Here is a 22132-nt window from a genome sequence, read left to right on the forward strand (position 1 = left end):
CTCTGTGTGAAAAAAGTTCTTCTCATCTCGGTTTTAAAGGATTTCCCCTTTATCCTTAAGCTGTGACCCCTTGCTCTGGACTTCCCCAACATCGGGAACAATCTTCCTGCATCTAGCCTGTCCAACCCCTTAAGAATTTTGTAAGTTTCTATAAGATCCCCTCTCAATCTTCTAAATTCTAGAGAGTATAAACCAAGTCTATCCAGTCTTTCTTCATAAGACTGTCCTGACATCCCAGGAATCAGTCTGGTGAACCGTCTCTGCACTCCCTCTATGGCAATAATGTCCTTCCTCAGATTTGGAGACCAAATCTGTACGCAATACTCCAGGTGTGGTCTCACCAAGACCCTGTACAACTGCAGTAGAACCTCTCTGCTCCTATACTCAAATCCTTTTGCAATGAAAGCTAACATACCATTCGCTTTCTTTACTGCCTGCTGCACCTGCATGCCTACCTTCAATGACTGGTGTACCATGACACCCAGGTCTCGCTGCATCTCCCCCTTTCCCAATCGGCCACCATTTAGATAATAGTCTGCTTTCCTGTTTTTGCCACCAAAATGGATAACCTCACATTTATCCACATTATACTGCATCTGCCAAACATTTGCCCACTCACCCAGCCTATCCAAGTCACCCTGCAGTCTCCTAGCATCCTCCTCACAGCTAACACTGCCCCCCAGCTTAGTGTCATCCGCAAACGTGGAGATATTGCCTTCAATTCCCTCATCCAGATCATTAATATATATTGTAAATAGCTGGGGTCCCAGTACTGAGCCTTGGGGTACCCCACTAGTCACTGCCTGCCATTGTGAAAAGGACCCGTTTACTCCTACTCTTTGCTTCCTGTTTGCCAGCCAGTTCTCTATCCACATCAATACTGAACCCCCAATGCCTTGTGCTTTAAGTTTGTATACTAATCTCTTATGTGGGACCTTGTCGAAAGCCTTCTGGAAGTCCAGATACACCACATCCACTGGTTCTCCCCTATCAACGCTACTAGTTACATCCTCGAAAAAATTGTATAAGATTCGTCAGACATGATTTACCTTTCGTAAATCCATGCTGACTTTGTCCAATGATTTCACCACTTTCCAAATGTGCTGCTATCCCATCTTTAATAACTGACTCTAGCAGTTTCCCCACTACCGATGTTAGACTAACTGGTCTGTAATTCCCCGTTTTCTCTCTCCCTCCCTTCTTAAAAAGAGGGGTTACGTTTGCTACCCGCCAATCCTCAGGAACTACTCCAGAATCTAAAGAGTTTTGAAAGATTATTACTAATGCATCCACTATTTCTGGAGCTACTTCCTTAAGTACTCTGGGATGCAGCCTATCTGGCCCTGGGGATTTATCGGCCTTTAATACATTCAGTTTACCCAACACCACTTCCCGGCTAACCTGGATTTCACTCAATTCCTCCAACTCCTTTGACCCGCGGCCCCCTGTTATTTCCGGCAAATTATTTATGTCTTCCTTAGTGAAGACGGAACCAAAGTAGTTATTCAATTGGTCCGCCATATCCTTGTTCCCCATGATCAACTCACCTGTTTCTGACTGCAAGGGACCTACATTTGTTTTAACTAATCTCTTTCTTTTCACATATCTATAAAATCTTTTGCAGTCAGTTTTTATGTTCCCTGCCAGTTTTCTTTCATAATCTATTTTCCTTTCCTAATTAAGCCCTTTGTCCTCCTCTGCTGGTCTTTGAATTTCTCCCAGTCCTCCGGTATGCTGCTTTTTCTGGCTAATTTGTACGCATCATCCTTCGCTTTGATACTATCCCTGATTTCCCTTGTTATCCATTCAATATGATCATGGCTGATCATCCAACTCAGTATCCCATCCCTGCCTTCTCTCCATACCCCCTGATCCCTTTAGCCACAAGGGCCACATCTAACTCCCTCTTAAATATAGCCAATGAACTGGCCTCAACTATCTTCTGTGGCAGAGAATTCCACAGATTCACCACTCTCTGTGTAAAAAATGATTTTCTCATCTCGGTCCTAAAATATTTCCCCCTTATCCTTAAACTGTGACCCCTAGTTCTGGACTTCCCCAACATTGGGAACAATCTTCCTGCATCTAGCCTGTCCAACCCCTTAAGAAATTTGTAAGTTTCTATAAGATCCCCCCTCAATCTTCTAAATTCTAGCGAGTACAAGCCGAGTCTATCCAGTCTTTCTTCATATGAAAGTCCTGCCATCCCAGGAATCAGTCTGGTGAACCTTCTCTGTACTCCCTCTATGGCAAGAATGTCCTTCCTCAGATTAGGAGACCAAAACTGTACGCAATACTCCAGGTGTGGTCTCACCAAGACCCTGTACAACTGCAGTAGAACCTCCCTGCTCTTATACTCAAATCCTTTTCTCCAGCGATGCTGCCTGACCCGCTGAGTTGCTCCAGAACTTTGTGCCTATCTTCGGGATAAACCAGCATCTGCAATTCCTTCCTACCTATAAAGACTTGCGGGTTTGTAGGCTAATTGGCATCTCGCGTGTAGGATGGACCGAGTGTATGTGTGATAGGTGCGGACTCGATGGGCCGAAGGGCCTGTTGCCGCGCTGTATCTCTAAACTAAACTAAATATTTATCTCTCAACTGGTGTCAAGAATAAAATATTTGGGAGGGTGTTGTGTTCAGTTTAACTTCCATGTTTACAAGTCTAACTTGCACTTCACAAAGTACCTAATTGCCTTGGAAGTGCTTTGGTATTTCCTGAGGTAGTGACTGTTTTATTTTATGCTTCTGTGCAGCTTTTAATATATTTTTAACTCAAAGGCACGGTGTGAAAGCAAATTAATTTTGCTAGCACAGCCTTAGCGCAATAATAACTCTCTGGCCCAGAGTAGGGGAATCGAGAACCAGAGGACATAGGATTAAGGTGAGGCAGGAAAAATGTAATAAGGACCTGAGGGGTAATTTTGTCACACAAAGGATGGTAGGTGTATAGAACGAGCTGCCGGAGGAGGTGGTTGAGGCAGGGACTATCGCGGCGTTTAAGAAACATTTAGACAGGTACATGGATAGGACAGGTTTGGAGGGATATGGACCAAATTGGACTAGTGCAGATGGGACATGTTGGTCGGCATGGCAATTTGTGCTGAAGGGCCAGTTTCTATGTATCTCATTGAAACATATAACATATAAGATTGTTAAGGGCTTGGACGCGCTAGAGGCAGGAAACACGTTCCCGATGTTGGGGGAGTCCAGAACCAGGGGCCACAGTTTAAGAATAAGGGGTAAGCCATTTAGAATGGAGACGAGGAAACACTTTTTCTCACAGAGAGTGGTGAGTCTGTGGAATTCTCTGCCACAGAGGGCGGTGGAGGCAGGTTCTCTGGATGCTTTCAAGAGAGAGCTAGATCGGGCTCTTAAAAATAGCGGAGTCAGGGGATATGGGGAGAAGGCAAGAACGGGGTACTGATTGGGGATGATCAGCCATGATCACATTGAATGACGGTGCTGGCTCGAAGGGCTGAATGGCCTACTCCTGCACCTATTGTCTATTGTCTACGCTGTATGACTATGACTAATAGAGAGAGGAGGAAAAGTTATTCATCGAGTCACAAAGGCGTAGAGCTGTACAGTACGAAACAGGCCCTTCAGCCCATCTTGGCCATGCTGAAATACAGGGCATGTCCCATTTGCCTGCATTTGGCCTATATCCCTCAAAAGCCTTCCTATCTATACATCCGTCCAAATGTCCTTTCACAGGGAGTAATTGTACCCACTTCCAGAGCTTCCTCAGGCAAATACGGCCACCCTCTGAGAGAAAACGTTGCACCAACGGCCCAATTAGATCTTTCCCCTCTCATCTCGGATGATGCCCTCTAGGTTTAGAATGCTCTATTTTCTATTAGAATACTGTTAAATATCTAAATAATCAGACAGTTTAAACCAATGATAGACAGCCGGGAAGAAACTGTCCCTGAATCTGGAGGTGTGCGTTTTTCACACTTCTGTACCTTTTGCCTGGTGGGAGAGGGGAGAAGAGGGAGTGGCCGGGGGTGTGACTAGTCTATGATTATGCTGCTGGACTTGCTGAGGATTAATGCTGGAGTAACTCAGAGGGACAGGCAGCATCTCTGGAGAAAAAAGGAGTGGGTGACGTTTCTTCAGTCTGAAGAAGGGTCTCGACCCGAAACGTCGCCCATCCCTTCTCTCCAGAGATGCTGCCTGTCCCGCTGAGTTACTCCAGCATTTTGTGTCTATCGTTTTTCCGCTGGCTGTTTAGACAATAGACAATAGGTGCAGGAGGTGCCATTCTGCCCTTCGAGCCAGCACCGCCATTCAATGTGATCATGGCTGATCATCCCCAATCAGTACCCCGTTCCGGCCTTCTCCCCATATCCCCTGACTCCGCTATTTTTAAGAGCCCCATCTAGCTCTCTCTTGAAAGCATCCAGAAAACCGGCCTCCACTGCCCTCTGAGGCAGAGAATTCCACAGACTCACCACTCTCTGTGAGAAAAAGTGTTTCCTCGTCTCCGATCTAAATGGCTTACCCATTATTCTTAAACTGTGGCCCCTGGTTCTGGACTCCCCCAACATCGGGAACATCTGAAGAAGGGTTTCGGCCCGAAACGTTGCCTATTTCCTTCGCTTCATAGATGCTGCTGCACCCGCTGAGTTTCTCCAGCACTTTTGTCTACCTTCGATTTTCCAGCATCTGCAGTTCCTTCTTAAACACCGGGAACATGTTTCCTGCCTCTAGCGTGTCCAAACCCTTAACAATCTCATATGTTTCAATGAGAATCCCTCTCATCCTTGTAAATTCCAGAGTGCACAAGCCCAGCTGCTCCATTCTCTCGCCTATTTCCTTCGCTCCATAGATGCTGCTGCACCCGCTGAGTTTCTCCAGCACTTTTGTCTACCTTCGATTTTCCAGCATCTGCAGTTCCTTCTTAAATGCTCCATTCTCTCAGCATATGACAATCCCGCCATCCCGGGAATTAACCGTGTAAACCTACGCTGCACTCCCTCAATAGCAGGAATAGTCCCTCAACAGCAAGAATAGTCCCTCAATAGCAAGAATACTCCCTCAATAGCAAGAATACTCCCTCAATAGCAAGAATACTCCCTCAATAGCAAGAATACTCCCTCAATAGCAAGAATACTCCCTCAATAGCAAGAATACTCCCTCAATAGCAAGAATACTCCCTCAATAGCAAGAATACTCCTTCAATAGCAAGAATACTCCTTCAATAGCAAGAATACTCCTTCAATAGCAAGAATACTCCCTCAATAGCAAGAATACTCCTTCAATAGCAAGAATACTCCTTCAATAGCAAGAATACTCCTTCAATAGCAAGAATACTTCAATAGCAAGAATACTCCTTCAATAGCAAGAATACTCCTTCAATAGCAAGAATACTCCTTCAATAGCAAGAATACTCCCTCAATAGCAAGAATACTCCCTCAATAGCAAGAATACTCCCTCAATAGCAAGAATACTCCCTCAATAGCAAGAATACTCCCTCAATAGCAAGAATACTCCCTCAATAGCAAGAATACTCCTTCAATAGCAAGAATACTCCTTTAATAGCAAGAATACTCCCTCAATAGCAAGAATACTCCCTCAATAGCAAGAATACTCCCTCAATAGCAAGAATACTCCTTCAATAGCAAGAATACTCCTTCAATAGCAAGAATACTCCCTCAATAGCAAGAATACTCCCTCAATAGCAAGAATACTCCCTCAATAGCAAGAATACTCCCTCAATAGCAAGAATTTAGCAGGCGGCCAAAGCTTTTTTACTGTACCTCAGCTCACGTGACAATAAACTGAACTGAGCCGAGCGCAGGATGGGTGGAGATGAGCAGGGGGTGGGGGCTGGGTGGAGGGGGTGCGCGAGGGGGGACACAAAGCATCTGGCAGTGCACAGATTCCAGCGAGCACACCAGACTAACGTCAAACACTTCCCTAGCCTGGGGGCGACGAGGAGACCTGAAAAGCAGGGCGCGTGGTAAGACACAAGAGGTCTCGACCAGGTCAAGTGAGACAGAGAGCAGAACACAGCAGGATGGCTGGGGGAGAAGTCGTCTGAAGAGCATTTATTAACCGTGCACTTGTTTAACAACAAGGGGGGGGAGTGAAAGCAGGCAGCGCTGGGGAATGAGTCATGCTATAATGGCCATGCCCCGAGGATATAGCAGTCTGTGGAGACGCAGTGAGTGCGTGGGTAACGGGAGCCGCTGGGAGACAGGTGTGACGGCCAGGGTTGTCTGTTTTGTGTCACCGATCCAGCGGCAGAGCCAGACAGACCAGTTGTGCATGAAGGAGCTGCAGGTGCTGGTTTAGGCCCAGAATAGGCGCAACAGACGTAAGATAGTTCTTGGTTTCTTGGTCCTCCAAAATATTCCAAATGGAATTTAAAACTGTTAAAAGTTAAGGGCTCGGACACGCTAGAGGCAGGAAACATGTTCCCGATGTTGGGGGAGTCCAGAACCAGGGGCCACACACAGTTTAAGAATAGGGGGTCGGCCATTTAGAACGGAGACGAGGAAACACTTTTTCACACAGAGAGTGGTGAGTCTGTGGAATTCTCTGCCTCAGAGGGCGGTGGATGCCGGTTCTCTGGATGCTTTCAAGAGAGAGCTCGATTGGGGAGGCACAGAGGTGCAGCGGTAGAGTTGCTGCCTCACAGCGCCAGAGGCCGGGGTTCCATCCTGGCCACGCACGCGTGCTGTCTGGACGGAGTTTGTACATTCTTACCGGGACCATGTGGGTTTTCTCCTGGTGCTCCGGTTTCCTCCCACACGCTGGTTTTCAGATTAATTGGCTTCAGCAAAATTGTAAATTATCCCTAATGTGCAGGATGGTGTTCATGTACCGGGATCGCTGGTCGGCGCGGACCCGGTGGGCCGAAGGGCCTGTTTCCGCACCGTCTCTCTATAGTGAAAGTAACTAAACTGGCTTGTACACTCTGGAGTTTAGAAGGATGAGAGTGGATCTTATTGAAACATATAAGATTATTAAGGGTTTGGACACGCTAGAGGCAGGGAACATGTTCCCGATGTTGGGAGAGTCCAGAACCAGGGGACACAGTTTAAGAATAAGGGGTAAGCCATTTGGAACGGAGACGAGGAAACACTTTATCACCCAGAGAGTTGTGAGTCTGTGGAATTCTCTGCCTCAGAGGGCTGTGGAGGCAGGTTCTCTGGATGCTTTCAAGAGAGAGCTGGATAGGGCACTTAAGGATAGCGGAGTCAGGGGATATGGGGAGAAGGCAGGAACAGGGTACTGATTGGGGATGATCAGCCATGATCACATTGAATGGTGGTGCTGGCTCGAAGGGCCGAATGACCTGCTCCTGCACCTATTGCCTATTGTCTATTGTCACAAAATGCTGGAGTAACGGGTCAGGCAGCATCTCCGGAGAGAAGGAATGGGTGACGTTTCGGGTCGAGACCCTTCTGCAGACATGTTAGGGATAAGGGAAACGAGAGTAGATGATGATGTGGAGAGATAAAGAACAATGAATGAAAGTTTGAGGAGTAGAATGAGGCCATTCGGCCCATTCAAGTCTACTCCCCCATCCAATCATGGCTGGATCTCTGCCTCCTTTCCCCCCATTCCTGCTTTCTCCCCGTAATCCCTGACACCCGCTCCAATCAATAATTTGTCTATCTCTGCCTTAAATATATCCACTGACTTGGCTTCCACAGCCCTCTGTGGCAATGAGTTCCACAGATTCACCACCCTCTGACTGAAGAAGATCCCCCTCATTGTCTTTCTAAAAGAGCGCCCTTTAATTCTGAGGCTGTGCCCTCTGGTCCTAGACTCTCCCACCAGTGGAAACATCCTCTCCACATCCACTCTATCCAGGCCTTTCATTATTCTGTAAGTTTCAATGAGTTCACCCTTCTAAACCTTCTAAACCCAGTGTCATCAAACGCTCATCACTTGCTAACCCACTCGTTCCTGGGATCATTCTTGTGAACCTCCTCTGGACCCTCTCCAGACCCAGCACATCCTTCCTCAGATATGGGGCCCAGATTTCTTCACACTGAGAGTCAGGGGAAAGGGAGACGAGAGATATAGATGGTGATGTAGAGAGATGTAGAATAAATGAATGAAAGATATGCATAAAAGTAACGATGATGAAGGGAACTGGCCATTGCTAGCTATGGGCGAGGTGAAAACCAGTTACTGACAATGAGACTCAACAAGACGACTTTGAGCCTCATACTATGAATCGGGCGGGTCAGTGGGAAGAAAGTTCTCTCCTATTCCATGATGGTCAGGGAATTCTAGCCCTGCTGTGGTACCGAAGAAGGGTCTCTACCCGAAACATCACCCTTTCCTTCTGCAGAGATGGTGCGTGTCCCGCTGAGTTACTCCAACATTTTGTGTCTATCTCTGGTGTAAACCAGCATCTGCAGTTCCTTCCTACACATACTAGTTCTATGATACTCCACAGCCACATCCCTCACACTAGGAGCAGCCTCAAAGCAATGGCCAAAAGCTATTCCCGGCACCTCAGGACTCATGGCTGTAAACAAAGTTAAATTTAACTGGGGAGGCTCAGAGGTGCAGCGGTAGAGTTGCTGCCTCACAGCGCCAGAGGCCGGGGTTCCATCCTGGCCACGCACGCGTGCTGTCCGGACATAGTTTGTACATTCTGACCGGGACCATGTGGGTTTTCTCCTGGTGCTCCGGTTTCCTCCCACACGCTGGTTTTCAGATTAATTGGCTTCAGTAAAATTGTAAATTATCCCTAATGTGCAGGATGGTGTTCATGTACCGGGATCGCTGGTCGGCGCGGACCCGGTGGGCCGAAGGGCCTGTTTCCGCACCGTCTCTCTGTAGTGAAAGTAACTAAACTGGCTTGTACACTCTGGAGTTTAGAAGGATGAGAGTGGATCTTATTGAAACATATAAGATTATTAAGGGTTTGGACACGCTAGAGGCAGGGAACGTGTTCCCGATGTTGGGGGAGTCCAGAACCAGGGGCCACAGTTTAAGAATAAGGGGTAAGCCATTTAGAACGGAGACGAGGAAACACTTTTTCACCCAGAGAGTTGTGAGTCTGTGGAATTCTCTGCCTCAGAGGCAGGTTCTCTGGATGCTTTCAAGAGAGAGTTGGATAGGGCTCTTAAAGATAGTGGAGTCGGAGGATATGGGGAGAAGGCAGGAACGGGGTACTGATTGGGGATGATCAGCCATGATCACATTGAATGGCGGTGCTGGCTCGAAGGGCCGAATGGCCTACTCCTGCACCTATTGTCTATTGTTATCTGCAGTCTCTATCTTATGAAGATTTCATTGAATGTTATAGACAATTGTATTGTATTGTATTGTATTCAAATTTATTGTTATTGTCTCAATTTGAGACAACGAAATGAATTTTCCTTACAGGCAGTATCATTAAAAAAATCACAAAGAAATTATAAAAATAAATAATAAATAAATAATAAAACATATTAAAAATAAAATTGAAATTGAATTAAAATTTTAAAAAAAGCACAAATACAGAAGTCCACGACACAACATAACATAAATGGCACCCAGGTGAGGACGGCACCATAGTCCAGCCAGCCTCCCCTCCGTGTTCATCCGTGGACGGGGCCTTCCAAGCACCCGCAGTCGCCGTTGTCTATTGCCTATACCTGTTGTCTATTGCCTATTGAAACACGATGAACCGAACAGCCGCCTCGATGAAGGCTTCCATGAAACTGGAGCAAGCAGGGCAGATGGACAGATGCGGTAGACAGTCTAGTCGACATGACGGTCATCTCTCCAGCTCCCATTAGCAAGGGTGGAATCGTCTTACAGTCAAACATTACTGAAAGGGCAGCGTTCCTTGTCTCCGCTTCTCGCCCTGGCAATTAAAGGCTTGTTATGTAAACATGGTTCAGCTTGACGCTCGATTCATGGGCAGCCCTGGACAGATGCAGTGACGTCTCACAGATGCAGCTGAACGCATTTGAGTTGGTCAGAAAACCTGGGAAACAGCACTGGACAATATTTCTTCATCAGTACGGGTGTCTGGGGTTACGGGGAGAAGTCAGGAGAATGGGGTTAGGAGGGAGAGATAGATCAGCCAAGGAGACTAGATGGGCTGAATGGCCTAATTCTGCTCCTATCTCATGAACATGAATATCCCACAAACTATTGCAAGGTGAATGGCTATTTTCAGCTACTTTAATGCTGAGGGTAATTTAGAGAACTCCCTACTCTTTTAAACATAGAAAACATAGACAACAGGTGCAGGAGGAGGCCATTTGGCCCATTGGTTTCGATTCATGTTTAGATTTAGAAGACGTTGGTGAGGCCACATTTAGAGTATTGTGTTCAGCTCTGGGCACCATGTTATAGGAAAGATGTTGTCAAGATGCTGGAAAGGGTTCAGAGAAGATTTACGAGGATGTTTCCAGAACTAGAGGGTGTGAGCTATCGGGAGAGGTTGAGCAGGTTAGGATTTTATTCCATGGAGCGCAGGAGGATGAGGGGTGATCGTATAGAGATGTATAAAATCATGAGTGGACTAGATCGGGTAGATGCACAGTCTCTTGCCCAGAGTAGAGGAATCGAGGACCAGAGGACATAGGTTTAAGGTGAAGGGGGAAAGGTTTATTAGGAACCTTAGGGGTAACATTTTTACACAAAAGATGATGGATGTATGGGATGAACTGCCAGAGGAGGTAGTTGACGCTGGGACTATTCCAACAGTTGAAAACATTTAGACAGGTACACGGAGAGGACAGGTTTGGAGGGATATTGGCCAAACGCAGGCAGGTGGGACTCCTGTAGATGGGGCATGTTGGACGGTGTAGGCAAGTTGGGCCGAAGGGCCTGTTTCGACACTGTATGACTATGAATTCTCCAGGTGCTCTTTGAGTGCTTTATCTTCAATGCCTTGGCTGCTGCCTCCGTTTAAATAATGATTGCCTAATGGCCTCCACAGTGGTTCAAGGGCTGCACCAAGCTTATATTGGAGTCATTTTTCTCTCCTCATTGATTGTGTGATTTCTCTGCCGTTCCTCAATGATTAGGCAAATTCCATTATTGATGGAAGGAGACTGATGGAGAATGTGTACGAACGAAACACTGCTGGCTGCTTAAACAAAGGTTGCAGTCTAATTATGTCCCCACTCACCTTATCTTCCCAAGCCCCCCAGTCCAGCCCAGTCTAACTGTTCAACTTACCACAAGTCTAATCCCATAAAAATCCTTCAAATAACATTTCACTGTTTTACTGTTCATGTTAATTAAGGAATTACTAAAGGGTCTGTCCCACTTAGATGATTTTTTAGGCGACTGCCGGTGACTAGGTTATCACCACATGGTCGCCGGGGTACATAGATACATAGATACATAGAAAATAGGTGCAGGAGTAGGCCATTCGGCCCTTCGAGCCAGCACCACCATTCAATGTGATCATGGCTGATCATCCAACTCAGTATCCCATACCTGTATACCTGCCTTCTCTCCATACCCCCTGATCCCCTTAGCCACAAGGGCCACATCTAACTCCCTCTTAAATATAGCCAATGAACTGGCCTCAACTACCTTCTGTGGCAGAGAGTTCCAGCGACTCACCACTCTCTGTGTGAAAAATGTTTTTCTCATCTCGGTCTTAAAGGATTTCCCCCTTATCCTTAAGCTGTGACCCCTTGTCCTGGACTTCCCCAACATCGGGAACAATCTTCCTGCATCAAGCCTGTCCAACCCCTTAAGAATGTTGTAAGTTTCTATAAGATCCCCCCTCAATCTCCTAAATTCTAGCGAGTACAAGCCGAGTCTATCTAGTCTTTCTTCATATGAAAGTCCTGCCATCCCAGGAATCAGTCTGGTGAACCTTCTCTGTACTCCCTCTATGGCAATGATGTCTTTCCTCAGATTAGGAGACCAAAACTGTACGCAATACTCCAGGTGTGGTCTCACCAAGACCCTGTACAACTGCAGTAGAACCTCCCTGCTCTTATACTCAAATCCTTTTGTTACGAATGCTAACATACCATTGGCTTTCTTCACTGCCTGCTGCACCTGCATGCCTACTTTCAATGACTGGTGTACCATCACACCCAGGTCTCGCCTGTATGGTCGTGAGTCGTCTCCTCAGTCGCCCAAAGAGTCGTAGCGTTTTTCTGGTCGCCGTTGGATTTTGAAATGTTCAAAACCTTTCAGCGACAATGGGCTTGACATAACTTGTCTTCTCCTGTCGTAGGTGCTGTCGTAGGTTCTCGCCAGGTGACGTAGGTTGTTGCCATTGCTGACTTCGGTGAATTCCATTGTCGTAATCACCGGCAGTCACCTAAAAAATCGCCTAAGTGGGACAGGCACTTAACCGTCAATCCCACTAAATAGAACCTAGGTACTGATAGATAGACACAAAACGCTGGAGTAACTCAGCGGGACAGGCAGCATCTCTGGAGAGAAGGAATGGGTGACGTTTCTGGCCGAGACCCTTCTTCAGTCTGATGTCAGGGGAGTTGGCGGGACAGAGATAGAATGTAATCGGAGACAGTGAGACTGGTGGGAGAACTGGGGAGGGTGGAGGGGATGGCGAGAGAGGGAAAGCAAGGGCTTCCTGAAGTTAGAGAGGTCAATGTTCATACGAATGGTATGTTAGCTTTCATAGCAAAAGGATTTGAGTATAGGAGCAGGGAGGTTCTACTGCAGTTGTACAGGGTCTTGGTGAGACCACACCTGGAGTATTGCGTACAGTTTTGGTCTCCAAATCTGAGGAAGGACATTATTGCCATAGAGGGAGTGCAGAGAAGGTTCATCCCAGACTGATTCCTGGGATGTCAGGACTGTCTTATGAAGAAAGACTGGATAGACTTGGTTTATACTCTGTAGAATTTAGGAGATTGAGAGGGGATCTTATAGAAACTTACAAAATTCTTAAGGGGTTGGACAGGCTAGATGCAGGAAGATTGCTCCCGATGTTGGGGAAGTCCAGGACAAGGGGTCACAGCTTAAGGATAAGGGGGAAATCCTTTAAAACCGAGATGAGAAGAACTTTTTTCACATAGAGAGTGGTGCATCTCTGGAACTCTCTGCCACAGAGGGTAGTCGAGGCCAGTTCATTGGCTATATTTAAGAGGGAGTTAGATGTGGCCCTTGTGGCTAAGGGGATCAGAGGGTATGGAGAGAAGGCAGGTACGGGATACTGAGTTGGATGATCAGCCATGATCATATTGAATGGCGGTGCAGGCTCGAAGAGCCGAATGGCCTACTCCTGCACCTAATTTCTATGTTTCTATACCGCTGGGGTGTAATAATAATAATGGATGGGATTTATATAGCACCTTTCTAGATACTCAAGGCGCTTTACATCGCATTATTCATTCACTCCTCAGTCACACTCGGTGGTGGTGAGCTACTTCTGTAGCCACAGCTGCCCTGGGGCAGACTGACGGAAGCGTGGCTGCTAATCTGCGCCTACGGCCCCTCCGACCACCACCAATCACTCACACACATTCACACACAGGCAAAGGTGGGAAAAGTGTCTTGCCCAAGGACACAACGACAGTATGCACTCCAAGCGGGATTTGAACCGGCTACCTTCCGGTCGCCAGCCGAACACTTAGCCCACTGCGCCATCTGTCGTCCAACATACCGCTGCCCAACATACCGTTGGATAGAGCGCTTAAAGATAGCGGAGTCACGAGATATGGGGAGAAGGCAGGAACAGGGTACTGATTATGGACGATCAGCCATGATCACGGTGAATGGCGATGCTAGCACTTGAAGGGCTGAATGGCCTACATCCTGCACCTATTGTCTATTGAATGCACTTGCATTGTTTTCTCTGGAACATTGGATGTTGAGGGGAGACCGGGTATGTTTATAATGTAATGAGAGGTGTAGAAAGGATAGACAGTCACAACCTTCAACCCAAGTGGAGATGCCAAAGACTAGAGGGCGCAGCTTTCAGGTGAGAGGGGCAAAGTTTAAAGGAGATGTGCGGGGCAAATGATTACACAGGAGGGTGGTGGGTGCCTGGAACGCACTGCCAGGGGTGGTGGTGGAGGCAGATGCGATAGTGGTGTTTTAGAGGCTTTTGAATAGGCGCGTGGATATGGAGGGATACGGATCACGTGCCGGCAGAGGAGAGTTAGTCTTGGCATCACCTTCAGCACGGATATTGTGGGCTGAAGGGCCTGTTCCTGTGCTGGACTGCTGGAGGGTAGGGTGTAGGATGGTGTTGGTGTGCGGGGAGCGCTGGTCGGCGCGGACTCGATGGGCCGAAGGGCCAGTTTGCGCGCTTTGTCTCCAAACTAAACTAAACTAATCCGAGATTGTCAGCGTGCCTTTTGTTAGGTGGTGACTCTGTGTGTCCAAATTGATTGAACAGAATGTATTGATGAGGGCAAGCGGTTAATGAGGCCTGCATGAAGCTACATTATGCCTTTGATGAGGTCCCATGTGGATGACTGATCATAAAGGTTAGAGCCCACGGGATCAATGGCAAGGTGGCAAATTTGACCCAAAACTGGTTCCGTAGCAGAGGGTGATTGTGGACAGCTGTATTTAGTTTATAAACATAGAAAATAGGTGCAGTAGTAGGCCATTCGGCCCTTCAAGCCAGCACCACCATTCAATATGATCATGGCTGATCATCCACAATCAATACCCCATTTCTACCTTTTTCCCCATATCCCTTGATTCCGTTACCTCAAAGGGCTAAATCTAACTCTCTCTTACATAGAAACATAGAAAATAGGTGCAGGAGTAGGCCATTCGGCCCTTCGAGCCTGCACTGTCATTCAATATGATCATGGCTGATCATCCAACTCGGTATCCCATCCCTGCCTTCTCTCCATACCCACTGATCCCTTTAGCCACAGGGGCCACATCTAACTCCCTCTTAAATATAGCCAATGAACTGGCCTCAACTACCTTCTGTGGCAGAGAATTCCACAGATTCACCACTCTCTGTGTAAAAAATGATTTTCTCATCTCGGTCCTAAAAGACTTCCCTCTTATCCTTAAACTGTGACCCCTAGTTCTGGACCTTCCCAACCTCTTGAAAACATCCAGTGAATTGGCCTCCACTGCCTTCTGTGGCAGAGAATTCCACAGATCCACAACTCCCTGGGTGAAACATTTTTCCCCGGGACACTCCTGCCACACGCGCATGGCTCCCCTGGGACATTGGGCTTATGGAACGAGCTGCCAGTGGAGGTAGTTGAGGCGAGTGCTGTAACAACATTTAAAAGACAACTGATAGACACAAAATGCTGGAGTAACTCAGCAGGTCAAGCAGCATCTCTGGAGCAAAAGGATGGGTGACGTATGTTTGGGGTCGGGACCCTTCTTCAGACAGCACAGTTGGACAGGTACATGGATAGGACAGTTGTAGAGGAATATGGGCCATACACAGGCATGTGGGACTAGTGTAGATGGGGCATGTTGGTCGGCATGCGCAAGTTGGGTCGTTGGGCCGATGATATTCAATGAAATCTTCATAACATGGCGGGATACAAAATAGACAATAGGTGTAGGACTAGGCCATTCGGCCCTTCAAGCCAGCACCGCCATTCACGGCTGATCATCCCCAATCAGTACCCCGTTCCTGCCTTCTCCCCATATCCCCTGACTCCGCTATTTTTAAGAGCCCTATCTAGCTCTCTCTTGAAAGTATCCAGAGAACCGGCCTCCACTGCCCTCTGAGGCAGAGAATTTCACAGACTCACAACTCTCTGTGAGAAAAAGTGTTTCCTCGTCCCCGTTCTAAATGGCTTACCCCTTATTCTAAAATAAATGTAAAAGATCACCTTGATGCAGAATGTAAATAACAGGAACTGAACCATCCTACCACAACCAGAGAGCAGTGACGAGCTACTATCTACCTCATTGGTGACCCTCAAACTATCTTTGATCGGACTTTATTGGCTTTACCTTGCACTAAACGTAATTCCCTTATCCTGTATCTGTACACTGCGGACGGCTCGATTGTAATCATGTATTGTCTTTCTGCTGACTGGTTAGCGCGCAACAAAAGCTTTTCACTGTACCTCGGTACACGTGACAATAAACTAAAATATACTGAACAGGAAGTTGATCGGAAATATTGCCTTTCGTCAATACCAGCCATACAGGCAATACACAGGTTATAGGAGTAGAATTAGGTCATTCCACGCATTAAGACCACTCCGCCATTCAATCATGTCTGATCTCTGCCTCCTAACCCCATTTTCTTCCCTTCTCCCCATAACCCCTGACACACGTTCTAATCAAGAATTTGTCTATCTTTACCTTAGAAATATCCACTGACTTGGCCTCCACAGCCCTCTGTGGCAATGAGTTCCACAGATTAACTACCCTCTGACTAAAGAAGTTCCTCCTCACCTCCTTTCTAAAAGGGCGCCCTTTAATTCTGAGGCTGTGCCCTCTGGTCCTAGACTCTCCCACCAGTGGAAACATCCTCTCCACATCCACTCTATCCAGGCCTTTCACTATTCTGTAAGTTTCAATGAGGTCCCCCCTCAACCTTCTAAACTCCAGCGAGTACAGGCCCAGTGCCGTCAAACGCTAACGTTATGCTAACCTACTCATTCCTGGAATCATTTTTTTAAAATACAAAGCGGGCAGAACTCCCAACATGTTCATGAAATCCCACTTTTTAAGGAAGGAGGGAGAGAGAGAAAACGGGGAATTATAGACCAGTTAGCATTACATCAGCAGTGGGGAAGATGCTTGAGTTGATTGTTAAAGATGTTATAGCAGCGCATTTCAAAAGCAGTGACAGGATCGGTCAAAGTTAGCATGGATTGATGAAGGTTGACTAATCTTCTTGACTAATTGTCATGCTTGACGAATCTTCTGGGATTTTTTGAGGATGTAACAAGTAGAATGGACAAGGGAGAGCCAGTGGATGTGGTGTATCTGGACTTTCAAAAAGCCTTTGACAAGGTCCCACACAAGAGATTAGTGTGCAAAATTAGAGCACATGGCATTGGGGGTCAGGTATTGACATGGATAGCGAACTGGTTGGCAAACAGGAAGCAAAGAGTAGGGATTAACGGGTCCTTTTCAGAATGGCAGGCATCGCATGGGGTACCGCAAGGCTCGGTGCTGGGACCCCAGTTGCTTCCAATATATATTAACAATTTAGATGAGGGAATTCAATGTGACATCTCCAAGTTTGCGGATGACACAAAACTGGGTGGCAGTGTGAGTTGCCATGACAATGCTATTAGGCTGCAGGGTGACTTGGACAGGTTGGGTGAGTGGGCAGATGCATGGCAGATGCAGTTTAATGTGGATAAATGTGAGGTTATCCACTTTGGTGGCAAGAACAGGAAGGCAGATTATTATCTGAATGAATAAGGGGAAGTGCAACGAGACCTGGGTGTGCTTGTACATCAGTCACTGAAAGTAAGCATGAAGATACAGCAGGCAGTGAAGAAAGCTAACGACATGTTGGCCTTCATTGTGAGAGGATTTGAGTTTCAGAGTAAAGGAGTTCCTACTGCAGTTGTACAGGTCCCTGGTGAGACCACACCTGGAGTATTGTGTGCAATCTTGGTCACCTAATTTGAGGGAGGACATTCTTGCCATTGAGGGAGTACAGCGTAGGTTCACCAGGTTAATTCCCAGGATGGCGGGACCGACATATGATGAGAGAATGGGTCGACTGGGCTTATATTCACTGGAATTTAGAAAGATGAGAGGGGATCTTATAGAAACATATAAAATTCTTAAAGCATTGGACAGGATTTTGGGAACCTGTAAAAAGGTACCACTGTATTGTGCTTACTTCTAATAAATAAAATAAAAAACAAATAAATAAATAAAAAGGATTGGACAGACTAGATGCAGGAAAAATGTTCCCGATGTTGGGGGTCCAGAACCAAGGGTCACAGTTTAAGAATTAAGGGGTCGGCCATTTAGGACTGAAACTTTTACACCCAGAGAGTTGTGAATCTGTGGAATTCTCCGCCACAGAAGGCAGTGGAGGCCGATTCACTGGATGTATTCAAGAGAGTTAGATTTAGCTCTTCGGGCTAACGGAATCAAGGGATATATGGGGATAAAACTGGAACGGGGTACTGATTTTAGAAGGTAGACAAAAGTGCTGGAGAAACTCAGCGGGTGAGGCAGCATCTGTGGAGCGAAGGAAATAGGCGACATTTCGGGCCGAAACCCTTCATCAGGTTTTAGATGATCATATTGAATGGCTGGAAGGGCCGAATGACCTACTCCTGCATCTATATGAACACTGCCAGAGTTGGTGATCCAGTATATATATATCTCTCATAAAGCTCCGCAATTGATAGCGAGCAAGCAAAACAATTGCAATGCCACCCTTAGGAGCGTCTCCACACAGCAGCGATCAATATTGCAAAGAGCAGAGTGTAAATCTGTCACTGCAGCGGAGAGGAGCAGGGTCACACCGCACATCTCCCTCAGTCTGGAGAAACGTCCCCACCCCAAACCTCACCTCTACTGTTTCATGTTTTTTTTGTTGTTAAAAATCTACTGGTCTTCCAAATGAGGAAACTGCATGGGAACTGGTCCTTTAGCGCTACCTCTGAACCTTCTGAATTTTTGTAGTCGTTTTGCATATCGCCAACTAGAGATACAGCGCGGAAACAGGCCCTTCGGCCCACCGGGTCCGCGCCGACCAGTGATCCCCGCACACTAACAATATCCTACACCCACTAGGGGCAATTCACATTTACACCAAGCCGATTAACCTACAAACCTACACGTCTTTGGAGTGCGGGAGGAAACCGGAGTTCCCGGAGAAAACCCACGCAGATCACGGGTGGGAAAGTACTAACTCCAACCAGACTGCACCCGTAGTCGGGATTGAACCCGGGTCTCTGGCGCTGCATTTTGCTGTAAGGCAGCAACTCTGCCACCGTGACTGCCCATACTTATGCATGCCAACTGACCCGCTTTAATCCACCTATTCCTAGCTGAATGTACTTCTCAGCTTTGTAGCGCACCAGTTCCATAGACAATGTCTAATGGGGGTAGAGGTGAATCGGACAGTACCCAAGCTTACGGGAAGGACCGTACAGAAAGGAGATGTCTTTCGTCAGGATGTGGTGAATCTGTGAAATTCATTACCACAGGTGGCTGTGGAGGCCAGGTCATAGAGTGATACAGCGTGGAAACAGGTCCTTCGGCCCAACTTGCCCACACCGGCCCACATGTCCCAGCTACACTAGTCCCACCTGCCTGCGCTTGGCCCATATCCCTCCGAACCTGTCCTATCCATGTACATTATCCATTTTGGTGGCAAAAAACGGGAAAGCAGATTATTATCTAAATGGTGGCCGACTAGGAAAAGGGGAGATGCAGCGAGACCTGGGTGTCATGGTACACCAGTCATTGAAAGTAGGCATGCAGGTGCAGCAGGCAGTGAAGAAAGTGAATGGTATGTTAGCTTTCATTGCAAAAGGATTTGAGTATAGGAGCAGGGAGGTTCTACTGCAGTTGTACAGGGCCTTGGTGAGACCACACCTGGAGTATTGCGTACAGTTTTGGTCTCCAAATCTGAGGAAGGACATTATTGCCATAGAGGGAGTGCAGAGAAGGTTCACCAGACGGATTCCTGGGATGTCAGGACTGTCTTATGAAGAAAGACTGGATAGACTTGGTTTATACTCTCTAGAATTTAGGAGATTGAGAGGGGATCTTATAGAAACTTACAAAATTCTTAAGGGGTTGGACAGGCTAGATGCAGGAAGATTGTTCCCGATGTTGGGGAAGTCCAGGACAAGGGGTCACAACTTAAGGATAAGGGGGAAATCCTTTAAAACCGAGATGAGAAGAACTTTTTTCACACAGAGAGTGGTGAATCTCTGGAACTCTCTGCCGCAGAGGGTAGTCGAGGCCAGTTCATTGGCTATATTTAAGAGGGAGTTAGATGTGGCCCTCGTGGCTAAGGGGATCAGAGGGTATGGAGAGAAGGCAGGTACGGGATGCTGAGTTGGATGATCAGCCATGATCATATTGAATGGCGGTGCAGTCTCGAAGGGCCGAAAGGCCTACTCCTGCACCTAATTTCTAGTTTCTATATACCTGCCTAACTGTTTCTTAAACGTTTGGATAGTCCCAGCCTCAACTACCTCCTCAGGCAGCTCGTTCCATACACCCACCACTATGCATGGGTACAGGGAGAAGAAGGCTGACCTCCTGAGGGTGTTGGTTCAGAGATTGTGTTGTAGAGTTGATGAACTACAGCTTGGCTTGAAAATAAAGCGTTGGAGTAACTCAGTGTTTAAGAAAGCACTGCAGATGCTGGAAAAATCGAAGGTAGACAAAAATGCTGGAGAAACTCAGCGGGTAAGGCAGCATCTATGGAGCGAAGGAATAGGTGACGTTTCGGTTCGAGACCCCTCTTCAATGAGGGTCATTGAGTAACTCAGTAGTACTTTGTTTTTTTTAGGTAAACCAGCATCTGCAGTTCCTTGTGTTGACGTAGAAACATGGACAATAGGTGCAGGAGTAGGCCATTCGGCCCTTTGAGCCAGCACCACCATTCAATATGATCATGGCTGATCATCCCCAATCAGTACCCTGTTCCTGCTTTCTCTCCATATCCCTTAATTCCGTTAGCCCTAAGAGCTAAATCTAACTCTCTCTTGAAAACATTCAGTGAATTGGCTTCCACTGTCTTCTGCGGCAGAGAATTCCACAGATTCACAACTTTCTGGGTGAAAAGGTTATTTCTCATCTCAGTCCTAAATGGCCGACCCCTTATTCTTAAACTGTGGCCCCTGGTTCTGGGCTTCCCCCAACATGGGGAACATTGTTCCTGCGTCTTGCCCGTCCAATCCCTTCATAATTTGATATGTTTCTCTCAGATTCTTGTTGGGTTGTGGTTTCTGTGGCAGCGATGGTTGGCTCCATCACATTGAATGTTGACTTGTCTCTCCTCCAGGTGCGAACCCCTCACAACAGAACGACATGGGACACACACCCATCGATTACGCCAAGGATGGTGAAGTCAAGGATCTCCTGAAGGAGGCGGAAGTGAAGGCAAGTGACCTTCAAGTCTTCAAGTTCAACCTTTGTGTCCTGGGCCTCCTCCATGGCCAGAGTGAGTCCCACCGTAAATTGGAGGAGCAGCACCTCATATTTCGCTTGGGCAGTTTACAGCCCCAGCGGTATGAACATTGACTTCTCCAATTTCAGGTAGTCCCTGCTTTCTCCCTCCTTCCCCTCCCCTTCCCAGCTCTCCCACAGCCCACTGTCTCCGCCTCTTCCTTTCTTCTTCCCCCCCACCCCCACAGCAGTCTGAAGAAGGGTCTCGACCCGAAACGTCACCTTTTCCTTCGTTCCATAGATGCTGCCACACCCGCTGAGTTTCATCAGCATTTTTGTCTACATAGGAATCTGAGGGGTAACTTTTCCACACAAAGGGTGGTGGGTGCATGGGACAAGCTGCCAAGGAGGTAGTTGAGGCTGGGACTATCCCAATGTTTAAGAAACAGTTAGACAGGTACATGGACAGCATTTTGTGTTTATCTTCGATTTCAACCAGCATCTGCAGTTCCTTCCTACACAGGTTAGTAGGTTAATTGGCTTCGGTAAAAGTGGTAAATTATCCCTAACGTGCAGGGTAGTGTGAGTGTATGGGGATCGTTGGTTGGCACAGACTTGGTGGGCTGAAGGGCCTGTTTCCGTGCTGTATCTCTGAACTAAACTAAATACAAGTGTCCACAATCACCCTCTGCCTCCTGTTACTGGTCCCGTTTTGGTTAAAACTATACTAAATATTCTCATACCCTCAGAGACACACGCATACAAAGTCCCAGACTCAATAGATGAATGCAAAGGTGTGTGTGTGTGTAGTGTGTACGATTGTGTAGTGTCTGGTGTGTGTGTCTATGTGTGTGTAGTGTGTACGATTGTGTTGTGTCTGTGATGCGTGTGCAGTGTGTGTATAGTGTGTACGATTGTGTTGTGTCTGTGATGTGTGTGCAGCGTGTGTGTAGCGTGTATGATTGTGTAGTGTCTGTGATGTGTGTGTATGTGTGTGCAGCGTGTGTGTAGCGTGTATGATTGTGTAGTGTCTGTGATGTGTGTGTATGTGTGTGCAGCGTGTGTGTAGCGTGTATGATTGTGTAGTGTCTGTGATGTGTTTGCAGCGTGTGTGCAGCATGTATGATGGTGTAGTGTCTGTGGTGTGTGTGTCCATGTGTGTGTAGCGTGT

General features: G+C 47.1%; 1 protein-coding gene across 1 annotated transcript in view; it reads left to right on the forward strand.

Moving 5' to 3' along the window:
- The window catches only part of clpb (ClpB family mitochondrial disaggregase), a 121750-nt gene that overhangs the window by 38585 nt on the left and 61033 nt on the right, over positions 1-22132 (forward strand). Inside the window, exon 6 of the mRNA XM_055631527.1 lies at positions 20858-20955. Within this exon, the coding sequence (XP_055487502.1) occupies positions 20858-20955 (98 nt within the window). The remainder of the gene's footprint in view (positions 1-20857; positions 20956-22132) is intronic.

The sequence above is a fragment of the Leucoraja erinacea genome, unplaced genomic scaffold (genome assembly GCF_028641065.1).
Source record: "Leucoraja erinacea ecotype New England unplaced genomic scaffold, Leri_hhj_1 Leri_78S, whole genome shotgun sequence".
Lineage (NCBI taxonomy): Eukaryota > Metazoa > Chordata > Chondrichthyes > Rajiformes > Rajidae > Leucoraja > Leucoraja erinaceus.